This window comes from Pristiophorus japonicus, chromosome 8, assembly GCF_044704955.1.
Source record: "Pristiophorus japonicus isolate sPriJap1 chromosome 8, sPriJap1.hap1, whole genome shotgun sequence".
Lineage (NCBI taxonomy): Eukaryota > Metazoa > Chordata > Chondrichthyes > Pristiophoridae > Pristiophorus > Pristiophorus japonicus.
The window spans coordinates 91,192,798-91,205,964 of record NC_091984.1 but is presented as its reverse complement, the minus strand read 5'-3'; the positions used below and the strand labels follow the sequence as shown (position 1 = coordinate 91,205,964).

General features: G+C 43.5%; 1 protein-coding gene across 4 annotated transcripts in view; it reads left to right on the top strand.

Moving 5' to 3' along the window:
- The window catches only part of alg6 (ALG6 alpha-1,3-glucosyltransferase), a 69,637-nt gene that overhangs the window by 47,460 nt on the left and 9,010 nt on the right, over positions 1-13,167 (top strand). For 3 of the 4 annotated variants that reach the window (XM_070886146.1, XM_070886145.1, XM_070886148.1), the window contains exons 10-11: positions 3,333-3,417; positions 10,181-10,251. The exons of the other annotated variant lie outside the window; for it this stretch is intronic. In XM_070886146.1, coding sequence (XP_070742247.1) covers positions 3,333-3,417; positions 10,181-10,251 — 156 coding nt within the window. The remainder of the gene's footprint in view (positions 1-3,332; positions 3,418-10,180; positions 10,252-13,167) is intronic. 4 annotated transcript variants of the gene reach the window in all.

Below are 13,167 nucleotides of genomic sequence, written 5' to 3'. Positions count from 1 at the left end.
GCACAGAAGAAGGCCATTCGGCCTGTTGAGCCTGTGCCGACTCTCAGCTAGTCCCACTTCCCTGCCCTTTCTCCATAACCCTGCAATTTTTTTTCCTTCAGATACTTGGGATTTTTTTTGGCGTACTTGGGCCCTAAAAAAACGGGCGTAACTCTTCAAGTACGCCAAAAAACAGCTTTGGGGAAAATTGAGCCCAATATCAGGGTAGTTGAAATCCCCTATGATTTATTTTTTATTAATTTCCCTAATTTGTTTGCTTATTTCTTCCTCCACCTCCCTTCCACTATTCGGTGGTCTGTAGACTACACCTATTAGTGTGATTGATCCTTTATTATCTTTTATTTCTATCCATATGGATTCTATTTTTGTCTTGCTGATAGCTGCATCACTTTTTTTCCTACTACCATTATGTTATCCCTAATAGGTAAGCTACTCCACCTCACCTTTTCCCGCCATCTTTTCTAAATATGTTGTATTCTGCAATGTTTAATTCCCAGTCCTGATTTTTCTGTAGCCATGTCTCAGTAATCCCTACTATGCCTGCTTCCTCGCAACACGTGATTACCTCCAGCTCCCCTGTTTTATTACGGACACTGTGCATTGCTGTACAGACAGTTTAACTCATTTTTAATAGGATTTCCTCTCACTTGATGTTTAACCATCTTTTTTGAATCCTGTTCCATAACTCTATTTATTCCCTTGCCATAACTGTCCTCTTACTTTATTCTTTCCTATGCTCTCTCTTCCTGTTTTGTTTATATTTAGGCTGGTTATGTTTCTTGTAGATCCCTCCCCCCATCTTACTAGTTTAAAGCCGTAACTCCCCACATACCTGGGATCAGAACTGTTGATATGTTCAGAGAAACACTTTGTTATAACAGTTGTGAATGGGCATTGATAGCAGCCTGCAAGCCACCTCACCAGTTAAGGTGTCCAAGCCAGGCTGGTCATAGACAAATAATAAAAGAAAAATAAGCTTGTACATAAACAAAAAAATATTTATTGAATAAATAGCTAAACACAGGCTTGTAGTTGTCTTACTAATGAGCCAGATCCTGCAGTATTTCTTTGAGTAACATTTTCCACAATTCATATCCATTTATCCTGAGTGTAATTTTAATATTCACAACATAAAACAAAACTACTTTATATGCACAACATTTTTGTTTCTACTTTACAATATTTCCGTTTATTTCCTCTTGAATGATCTGGACCTTTACACTGGCTGGAGTGAGTGAACTGCTGGTGATTGATTTGGGTGGCCAGTTTGTGCAGTGTGTGAATGGTCTACCTAAAAGTACACTTCAATTTCAGTAATCTTAAATTGACCATTTTGAAGTTCTTGCAATAACTCAGTGAGTGAATAAGCTGCCTCCTGTGTTACTGAGCCATTAAGACTAGGAAGCTGTGACCCCCTGATATGTTTGTTAGCTGATCACCGCTGGGGTGACTTTGGGGACACTGCAATTGACCTCAGTGCCCTCTTCTACCGAGGAGAAAATCTATATCTATTGGCTTCTGCTGAAAAGTGCGAATTTGCCGATACTAGGTGGGGACAAATTGCACTTAGCATTGATGCTCTATGAATGACACATTCTTTCTACATGAAGAATGACAACTTGGGAGTTACTTGAGGCTGTCAGTACTTGTGACCTAGAGGCTTCAGAAGAGATGGGGAGAGAAAACAAATGCTGCATTAAGCTAGGTTATTTGTGTCTGTGAGGGGAGGGGGGGGGGGTTGTGCCTGCATTTGTGTCTCCTCTCCTGTGGAATCTGAAATTAAATGCAGCCCAAAGAGATGAGCCTTTTTCTGTTGGCAACAAGATTATTGGGGTAATGCCAATCCAGTTTCTGCTGTGCATATATCGACAGCACAACACTGCCCACAATGCAAGACAAATTGCAACTAAACTAGCAATCGCACTCCAACACCACTAGGATGGACAATTGTCACACTGGTGCAGTACCAGGCAGTGTTCTGGGGTTAGAGTTAAGGCAGATTGTTATGCGACATTTACTCTGCATCAGCCCTGCTTATACCTGACAGTAAAATGCTTGATACTGACACAGCGTGCCAGAAGGTTTTTTTTTTAAAGCATTACTTTTGTAGATGACATGACATTTGGGAAGGGTTTAAAGAATAGAGAAAAGGGAAAACAAATAAAAAGGTTAGGTAGGTGGGCTGATGAGGGGAAAATTGCATTTAATATGGACACATGGAGGATACTGAGACTAAGAAAGGGAAGTAAACAATGGGACTATAAAATAAAAGTCTCTAGTTTACAGTACACAGCACATGAGATGGATTTGGGGACATTGGTATCTAGCTCACTGAAGCCAACAGCGCAGTGTGCAGCAACAATAAGGATCACTAACTGGATCTTAGTATAGCCAGAAGGATAGACCTCAGTCCCAGGAGATGGTAGAGTATGTACAAGACACAGATACAACCATAGCTGGAGTACTGTGTACAATTCTGGTCACAGCAAAGATATCCAGGCAGTGAAGGCAGTAGAGAATAAGGCAACCAAACTGATACCTAAGTTAAGGCATCTCTGCTATGAGGAGAGGTTGAAGTGCCTAGGATTGTTTAGGAGGCTCTGGGGAAATATTATTCAAGATTCTTAAGGGAATGGTTAAATTGCCACGAAGTCTAGAGCCAAGGGACACGGGCTTAAGCTTAGAAGAGGGAAGGTACATAAGCAGTTTGAATTTAACAACTTTGCGCAGAGCACGGTGAATATTTGGAAAAGACTATTCAAATATGCAATGGAAGCAGATAGTGTGGAAAAAATTAAGGAGTATTAGATATATAATTGAGGGAGTAGATGATTAAGGGGGAGTTGTTTTCTGCACCTGTACTTTGCTATATTCTTATTCCCCAGACTGGCATCCAACACCTTGAGAAACACAAACATTTAGAGAGAAAAAAATATTTGTATCCCTAATCAGATGCTAAATTGAAGTGTGTGGAGGATATTTATATCTCCAAATAGTTTTCTTCAAAATGAGTTCTAAAGTGGTAGAGTACTCAACCTCCCTCACAACGGCCAACATTTTTGGATATGGGTGGGTTAGTGTTTGACATCAAGTCCAAATGCCTCATCAGTGATTCTCCGCAAGCTGATTTTCTGGTCTTGGGTGATGTATCAAGAAGATGCAGTGATCTGATGTGGGGTATTTCCCAAAAGAGAGGGAGTGTTATGAGGTAAGTCATCCCCACCCTTCCTTTCATTCACTTCAATGCTCAGTAAAGCATCCTAGCTTTGTTTTGAATTTGATGTGAAGGTATTTTCTAAGCTAGTAATTGAACCACATTGTTTTCTTTTCAGTTTTGCTGCAACACTTTTGACACTGTTACCTACATGCATAAAGCTGACTATTAATCCCACAATAAAAGGGTTCAAATTTGCACTGGTAAGTCTTCAATTTACTTTATTTAGGCCAGATTGATGTTCATTGCACGCAATTAGTTTATTTTGTTAAATTAGCTTCCCTGGGGTTCAGTTGGTAAGCGCACAAACTGGTGTGGAACTGAGCTATACAGACCAAAAAGATCTCTCGATTCAGCGGGCACCCACCCTCCTGGTCTGTACTGAGTTAGCTGCTCTCAGGCAGAGCAATGGTAGAGGGAAAATCACCAGAGTTCATTTCTTGATCGCCATCCCGTGACTGCAGTGAAGTGCATGTGTGTGGACATCTGGTAATGACAGGTTTGAGCAGAGCTGTGGTTCCCCCCACAGTTCAATATTCTGTTGAGACTCACTTTTTCAGCTCATGCATGAAAATTAGACAGCTGATTGAGGTACTGCGGGTAGGTGTCACCTGAGGAACTATATCCCACTAAGTCTAGACGGCATCGGTGCATTTTTCAAGAGCCCACTTACTTTCTAGCAAAGGTCACTGGACAGTGATCAAGAATGGAAATGTTGGCAGGATTTTCCCCTTCCTAGCCCAAAGGATATTGGGCACATCCCCTGGATTGACTGGCTCGTGGCTAGGGCCTTCCTGATGTGTGCTACTTAAACTGTGCAGTGCATTTACCCATCCAGTTATCGAGAGAGTCCCAGATTAATTCGTTTCTAGAAAATAAAAATAATTTCCACTGAAATTGTTTGTCCTTCAATATTGGGCAGTGAGAGAATTAAAAAAAATATATATACAAATGAGAGAATTTTAATCTTCACCTTTAGATTTTGACCTTCTGGTAGTTTGGCACATATTCAGGGAATGTAACCCAGTGTATTAGGAGTGAAAGTGAAGACAGATAATGACAGGATTCCTTCATGTCATAAGATCCCTCCACGGCTGGTCGGCAACATGTGTTGTGGAATGTAAGCTGCACTCTGCAGACGCACCAGTTTAAAACAAAACGTCAACAGTGCTTCTATGCTCCTTGATGGCCTGGTGGATGATGAAGGCACTGCCCAGTGTAATACTAAGTCATACAGATGGGACGATTCCAGGTTCTATTGCTGGTCTGTGCTTAGTTAGCTAATCTTAGCTCGGGCAGGAGTTGGGATACTATAATTGGCTTCACTGCCTCAGGAGGGGAAAAATTAGCTAGGATCCCCACTCCTGATTGCTGTCGACTGACTTTTGCTGAATATGTGCCTTTTGGAGGAGGACATCATCATCCATAGTTGTTTAGTCCACCAACACTCGCTGTTTAGCCAAAAATGACTGCTTGGGTGAGGTTGCAAAGGGCAGCCAGTAGCTGTGGAACTCAAAGTCTGCAGGGAAGGAGGGGAGAAAATTGGGGGTTAACAATAAAAACCTCAAAGAATACACTTGACAGCACAATTATAAATTCAACTAATTTGTTTTAATAATGTGCTTGTAACTTTGGATTTAAAATATTTGCTTTTTTAAGTATGCAACAATGAATTTATGAACTGATTGTTCGCCAATAAGATTTTAAAATGTAGCAGTAATTCACTCAAAACGCTCTATAAATCTTGTGAATCATTACAACTCTAATGATGCTGACAGTTTTGGAAGGATTGGAAATATAGATTTATGCTTGGAATGCAGAATATTTTTTATTATCATATGTTGAAGCGTTAGCTAATTTATGAACAGTGCAAGCCAATTCAAGTAGCTTTCTTTCAGACTGTATTACTAAGGACCAGATTCCCAACCTTGGGGCTCAATTTTCCCCAGTGATTTGTGCCGTTCTTTTGGCGCATGCCACTTTTTTTGGCCTAAATTTTTTAAAATCCAAGTTTCCCCAAAGATTGTGCGCCAGCGTAACTCAGTTAGTTACGATTTTTTTAGGTTAGTTTTTTTTGCGTAACCTGATGTCTGCGCCAGTTTTTCACAGTTATGCAAGTTTGGCCAACTTACATTTCTCCTAGGATGATATATGTGACTACTCCCGAAAAAGCTTCTGGGCACTTAAGAAAAACAAGAAATCAGCGCAGAAAGATGCCATTGTTTTTAGGCGAAGTCTTGGAGGGTGTCAAGAACACACAAATATGCATCATCAAGCGTAAATTTTTCACACTTAAAACGCAGAAAATGGAAGTTTCATGGAATTCTTTAAGTTTTGATTTAAAAAAAAAAAAAATGCCACGCCACCACTAAATGTCTCCAAATCGGGCTCGAGGGTCGGAGCGTCGACCTGCAGAATCGATCCCTCGACTGGACACACTGGTTTGGCTTGAAAAGAAGCCTGCGGTGGGGGTGGAAGACGGAAGGCGAACTGAAGGCATGAGAAGCCTTACACTATGCATCAAGTGAAGCCGCGGTTGGGGGGGCGGGGGGGGGGGGGGGGGGGGGGGGATGTTTCCCGATCATTGCGCATGCTCAGACCTGGGTGTGGTCCATACTAGGGCGTCTACCTTGGGGAGAGAGAACCAAGAAGCTTGTCCTGCCTGCTGTTTTAAGCTTCTTGTAAAGGTACAATTTAATCATTGGGGCAATATTGACAATGCCATACCTCGTGCGAGCCTTCTGCATGATGGTGCTGCGGAGGAAGCAATTGATTTGACGTCATCGCATGAGGAACCTCTGTGCATGTAGGATGATGGGCAGGAGGCCTTACCCACTTAGGGTATATCGAGATAGGCGTTCGGACCTGCACCTGAATGATTCAGACTGTGTCAGAAGGCTGTGTTTCCACAAATAAGTTGTAACTGAGATCTGTGAGTTAGTAAAAGCAGATCTGCAACCTAGAAGCGTCGGGAGGACTGCTTTGTCAGTTGAGGTGAAGGTTACAGCTGCACTTTCATTCTATGCATCTGGATCGTTCCAGGCCACAACTGGGGATGTGTGCGCCATTTCTCAATGTGCAGCACATCTGCATTCGTCAGGTGACTGTTGCACTATATGCCCGGAGGAATGACTACATAAAGTTCCCCATGACCGTCCAGGCAATGTGTGAAGGGGCTGTGGGCTTCTCAAGGATTGCTGGCTTCCCAAAGGTACAGGGCTGCATTGATTATACCCACATCGCCTTGTGAGCACCTTTGGAGGATTCCGAGATGTACAGGAACAGAAAAGGCTACCACTCCATTAATGTGCAACTCATGTGTGACGACATGCATTGTATCATGTCAGTTGATGCAAGATACCCTGGGAGCACCCATGATGTGTTCATCCTACACGAGAGCGCTTTTTCAGCAGCAGCCAGAAGGGCAGAACTGGCTACTGGGAGACAAAGGGTACGGTCTCGTCACCTGGCTCATGACGCCTCTACGCATAACCCAGACGGAAGCTGACTGGGAATACAACATATCGCACATTGCGACGCACAACATAATAGAGAGGATCATTGGCATCTTGAAACAGCGTTTCTGATGCCTGGACCACTCCGGAGGCTACTTGCAATACTCCACTGAGATTGTCGGTCCGTTCACTGTTGTGTGCTGCATACTGCATAGCGTTTAGCCATCATGCAGCAGCAGCTGGTAGTGAAGACCAACCTGAGGTGAGAGTGGCTGATGATGAGAAAGATGCAGATGACAAGGAGGAGGTTGAGGAAGCCATGCAACGACCTGAACCCGGAGCACGACGGCGGAGGAGGGCGGGCTGTCATGCCCCTTTAACGATTGCTCGAGCCTTGCGCAGCAGCTCATTCGTGAACGCTTTGCTGCCTGAAGGCTCAGTGGCAACTATTCCAAATGGACCATGTTTACTGTTTGGACCTGTTCCGTAATGTTGCGTTGTGTTAATGGAACAAATAATGAAAATGGTTCTTCTTTAGTTCAGAAAGTTGCTAATAATGGAATAAATAATGTAAATGATTCAGTTATAAAGTAAAATATATTTTTTCAAAAGTTTAACAAACATTTGTTTGTACTTCACTTTAATAAAATTTTTCTTGTATCAAACTTTAAAGTTTTCAGTTAAGGTCACTTACAAACTTTTAAACTTGTAAATTTACATAACTTACAAAAAACTTTTAATTTGAGAACAGTTACAGTAGTAAAGAAAGTCTGCACCCATCTTTTCTCCATCTTATTCTAAGACCGCCCACTGCAGTTGGTCTTGTTGCCTTCACCCCTGACCGCAGGTGGTGGCACAGAGTTTCTCTTGTTGGTACCAAGCTTATTCTTTCGAACATCTCAGGTAATGCGCACTTCTTGATTTGGGGGTGGGCGGCTGGCGGGAGGGGGGGGGGGGGGGCGGGGGGAGACGGGCGGTAATGTGGAGGGCCCAGCTTGGGCTACTTCAGAGGCTAGTCTGGGGATTGGAGTGGGAGTAGCAGTTGATTCTGTCAGTAGGCATGGGGTCTGGGTGTGTTCCCTTATTGCAGCAGCTAACTCCGACATTCCCTCCCTCATGTGCTCTGACAGTGTATCAATTAACTGCAACATTCCCTCCCTCATGTTCGCCAACAGTGTCTCAGCTACCTGTGACACACCTTCCCTCATGTGCACCGACATTGTATCTGTTGCCTGAGACATTCCCTCCCGGACAGTGTTCCCATTTCTCGTGAGTGTTGTTACTTCTTCGGACAGTCCCGATACCTCATCACCCACCCCACTGATGGTATCCAGGAGTGATCGTGTAAGATCAGTGCTTTCCACACTCATTGCCATCATCTGAACCACTGTTAGATCTTGCACCTCAGGAAAGCGCTGTCGAGCTCTCCTTCCCCTCCTCACCCTGGGTGTAGCTCACTGCAACCCATTGGGACCCGCACCCTCGGACAGTGGGGCCCTGGGTATGCCTCACTGCACCCCACTGGAATCCCTCGCCTCGGACTGTTGGAAACCATGGAATGTCCCAACAACACTCGTACCACTCAGGAAAGGGGCTGGCACCTCAATGGGTGGCACCTACACCTCCTCCAAAGTGAGTACGTGGGAGCTTCATCCATCCCCTCACCCCCATACTCTTCGACTGGAAGGTAGGGTTGGACGATGTTCTCCTCTTCAGGCTCGTCCGCATCTGAATTTTCTACTTCATCGTCAGGGTTGGCCTCAAGTTCTGCAAAATATAACAGACCAGGCAAATGGTTAGCAGCAGAGGAGGGGGCAGGGTGGGTGGCATGAGTAGGCTCACACAGCACAGCCAGCAGGCTGATTTGAAGGACCACGATGAATGATACAACATTGCATCAACCAAAGCGTAGCTGATGGAGACATCTTCATGAACTGAAGCATGGCTAGCCCGCGCAGTACTTAACATTTAGCAAAGCCAGACTATGGAATTTGCAGGACTTACCGTCTCCGTCGAGTGTGGGCCCAATTTGTGCAGTGGTGGTTGCTTTTCTCCAGTTCCAGTGTGTCAGTGGGTGCAGATTTGCCGGGCCGCCTCCTGTTTGAGTTCTTTCCCTTTTGCTGTGTACCACCTTCCTTTACATTTTCATCTTTGCAACTTTTTAGAGGGGGTGTCTTTCTGCTGGGTGGGACATACAGATGGTCACATTTACAATTGCAATTCCAGTGAATAAATGAAAATATTACTTGCACTAACTACTTGACCATGGTCCTGTCACTTTTTGCACTGGCCTCCAGACCTCTGGGTGGTCACCATTGCACAGTAATTTTCTGCAAGTTGGTTCCAACATTTCTTCTTTTCTTTTGGTGAAACTTTTATGTGACCTCTGCTGGTGTCCAGCTCGTGCCATCTGGCCTCAGTTACAGTAACTAGTGCCTCCACTTCATCCTGTAAGAAATTCTTGGTTCTTGAGCCGCATTGCATATTGTATTGCAGCTCCGATTTTTCCACTGAGAATTAAAGTTCTCACACACAACTGGCTCTTTAAAAATGGTCGAATGCAGACCGGGAGCTGTACTTTTTTCACGCAAGTGGGGGGTAATTTTTTTCGGCGCAGACATTAGGCTCCATCCCCCCGGAAGCTACAGGACAGGCTGCACGGCGCCAAATTCAAAAAATAGAACAAGGAAACTTGGTATTTATTTTTTTGGCATTGTTGGGGCCAAGAAAAATGGGCATAACTCTGGCAGTACGCCAAAAAACGGCATGGGGAAAATTGAGCCCAATGTCTTGTTTAAAAGCTAAAGTCGTGAATGATGGTGTGATGGATTGGGGGTTCTGTATCTGTCATTGCTCACAGTGACTTGTGTAATGCAAGTCTGTCTTTTCTTTTACTTGATTTCAGTCATGCCACTGCATGTAGCTGCCAAGCACATTGCCACAGGAAGAAGGAGCAATATGTGTCTTGTTTTAATTGAACCCTTTCTCTGGATGGGAGCTAGGATAGATTGGTTTTCCCTTCAGCTGAGTTGAATGTTGACTGAGCTTGGATTCAGTGAAGATTCCTCTCCACTTCTGTAAAAGAATACAAGTTAATTATGTTAGGAGGCAGTGTTATTCCAGCTTCATACATCAAGTGAAAGGACACCATTAAAATGGCGGCGGGAGCACCTGGATTCCACTTGGCAACTTCCCCCATGTGTAACTGAAATTAGGAGCTGTGTGTATAGAAAATCACAGGAACAGACTGGGATCCCACTTCTCTTGTGTTGACGCATTTCCAGAAGTGGTTCGTTAACTGGCCAATGACCAATAATTAACACTGGCCTCAGCCCACACTGAAGTATCGAAGGTGCCTGGCATTTGTGAAACTGTACCCTAGCATGAGTTGGTGCCATTAGCAGAGACAAAAGTTGGGGGGGGGGTGGGCGAAAGCACATTGAATATTTCCTGCAATTTATAATTGGCACAAACTGAAGTTAAAATCCTTTTTTACTTTTGCGATTTCTAGGTGAATTGTTCCTTGTCGTTCTTCCTGTTTTCCTTCCAAGTTCACGAAAAGTCTATACTTCTGGCTGCTTTGTAAGTTTTGGAAATCTGTTATTTTACCTCCTGTGAGATACAAACTGATGAAACATGTGATGGGCAACAGTGTAATTAAGTGAGAATTCTCTTTTCTTGCTGCTGTCTCTTTATTGGGACTTGTTAAGGAATTGGCAGTATTAGCAGTAAACTAGTTAAAACTGTGAGGTGTTTTAAACCAGAAATTTTAAGATTTCCTGCCCCCAATTTTCCCTTCTCACCTGATTCTTGTTGGGATATGATTGCATAAGTGCCAGCAGCTCTCCAAAACTTCACTCAAGTGGCCGTTCTTAATGTGCGAGTCTAGATAGTGAATGTTGATGGGTTGTTCAACTCCAGGGGAGACATCGCAAACTAGCCTGTGCCCCCCTCTCTGTTAGGTACGTACTTTCCAACAGGGATTCACAGGTCGCCGATCAGGAGTAGGAATGCCTGCTGGTTTCTTTAACCTTCCGTATATCAGCTATGGCTAATTATAGCACCACAACTGCTATCTCAGCTAAGACTAGCTAAAGCACAGATGAGAGATTGAATCCAGGACCTTCCTAGTCTATGGTCCGCTACCTCAGCAGGCACTTGTAGTATCCCCTTTTTTTAAATCTTGGGGCAGTATTATAATTTTTGTTTTTATAAAAAAAGGATATTTTCTCCCCTTCCCATTTTGTCTCCCTGTTCCACACAACAATCCCTAGTTCTACTATCCCATGTGTATCATCATCATCATGTTCCGTTCCAGTGACGTGAACACAAAATGCGCGAGTTTGCTCATTCATGATGTTATGCCAGGGACAAGAGGAGATTTACACTAAATGTCTGTTTCCAGACTCTCTGTAAATCATTAATGTCAGCCGTAGCTCAGTTGGTAGCACTCTTGCCTCTGAGTCATAAGGTTATGGTTTCGAGTCCCACTCCAGAGACTTGAGCACAGAAATCTAGGCTGACACTCCAGTGCAGTGAGGGAGTGCTGCAGTGTTGGGGTTGCTGTCTTTCAGATGAGACGTTAAACTTGTCTGCCCTCTCAGATGGACATGAAAGATCCCATGGCACTATTTCGAAGAAGAGCAGGGGAGTTATTCCTCCTGGTCTGGCCAATATTTATCCCTCAATTACCATCACTAAAACAGATTATCTGGTCATTATCACATTGCTGTTTGTGGGAGATTGCTGTGCGCAAATTGGCTGCCATGTTTCCTACATTACAATAGTGACTACACTTCAAAAAATACTTCATTGGCTGTAAAGCGCTTTGGGACGTCCTGAGGTTGTGAAAGGTGCTATAGAAATCCAAGTCTTTATTATCTCAACATTGTAATAAAGGGCGAGCGTGTCAGTAACTCCCATTGTATCATTGACTCAGTGAGTAAGCTTCCCCTTTAAGTTCCTTGAGGCCCTTGTACTGTCTAAGTAGCACAGGGAGTTCAAATCTTCAGATTGTCATGTGCTTTAGTTTAGTGTTCAAAATTGGTTAGTTGTGATATTTAAAATTAAAATAATCAGACATTGGAGGCAGTCAGCTGTCTTGAAAGGAGCATGTTGTATTTTAGTTGAGGTATGTGACACTTAATATTTCAGCTTCTAGATGGTACAAACTATGAAACAGAACAGAAAACCCAATATAATGAAAGGGATTTGCACAATTTAGTAAATTATTTAGAAATATTTAATTAAAGGCAAGTGTTATTCTACTTAATCCCTTATCTGCATCTACCCTGTCAAGCACCTTCTCTGAACTGCCTCCAATGCAGGTATTTCCCTCCTTAAATAAGGAAACCAAAACTACACACATATTCCAGGTGTGGTCGTGCAGTTGTAACAGGACTTCCCTACTTTTATACTCTATCCCCCTTGCAATAAAGGAGAACATTCCATTTGCCTTCCTAATTACTAGCTGTACCTGCATGCTAACTTTTTGTGTTTCATGTACAAGGACTCCCAGATCCCTCTGTACCTCAGCATTTTGTAATCTCTCCCCATTTAAATAATTTGCTTTATTATTTTTCCTACCAAAGAGGATAACCTCACATTTTCCCACATTATGGGCTCAAAATTGCCCAGGAGTGGCTCTGTGTGTTTTGGAGCAACTTGATTTTTCTGGAGTATCTTTTTTAAAAAAAAAAATCCCCATTTTGCACTTCAATTTGCGCCAGTGGAAGTGAGTTTGTTACGATTTTTTTTTGTTTAGTTTTTTTCCAAAAAGGGGCGTTACCAGCCACCCACGCCCGTTTTGGCCATTTAGGCCACTTTGTCTAGCTAATAGTTACTCCAAACTAACTTAAGCCAGCGTATGTGGCCACTTGTGGCCGCACAGAAAACCCTTGCGGAGAGTTAATAAATCAGTGCGGATAGATACTAATGACTTGACTAAAGAACGTGAATAGGATCAAACAGCTATACAGGACATCATATGACAAGCTTCACAAAGTTAATTTACTATACAACCGAAGCATTCATGGAAACTTAAACTACAAAAATAAAAAAAGTAGAGACAAAACATATTTACATAATTTTTTCAAAATATCCAAATCAAAAATAGAAGTACCTCCTGCTCATAGAAAAGTATTTTCATCAACAGGGTTAAGGAAAGTCGAGTAAGCTCATTAAAATTATTGGCTACACAGTTATCATCCCTCCCCCGCCCCCACCCCCGGATCAAAACTTACCCCCCCCCCCCCCCCCCCGGCCTGGCCACCGATCAAAACTCACACCAACCTATTTGTAGCCTTAGCCCGGGAAGGCAGCAGACCGGCCTGTGTGGCAGGCCACTCGGCCAGGGATAGGGGCGAGACGCATCAGGTCCCACGCTGCAACACGGATCATCAGCAGGAGCTACTGCGCATGCGTGAACGCTCTAATGCACATGCGGACAGCTGTCGGCACTCTTTCACACGCAGGGCCCTAGCTACGCCCCCTTGGAAT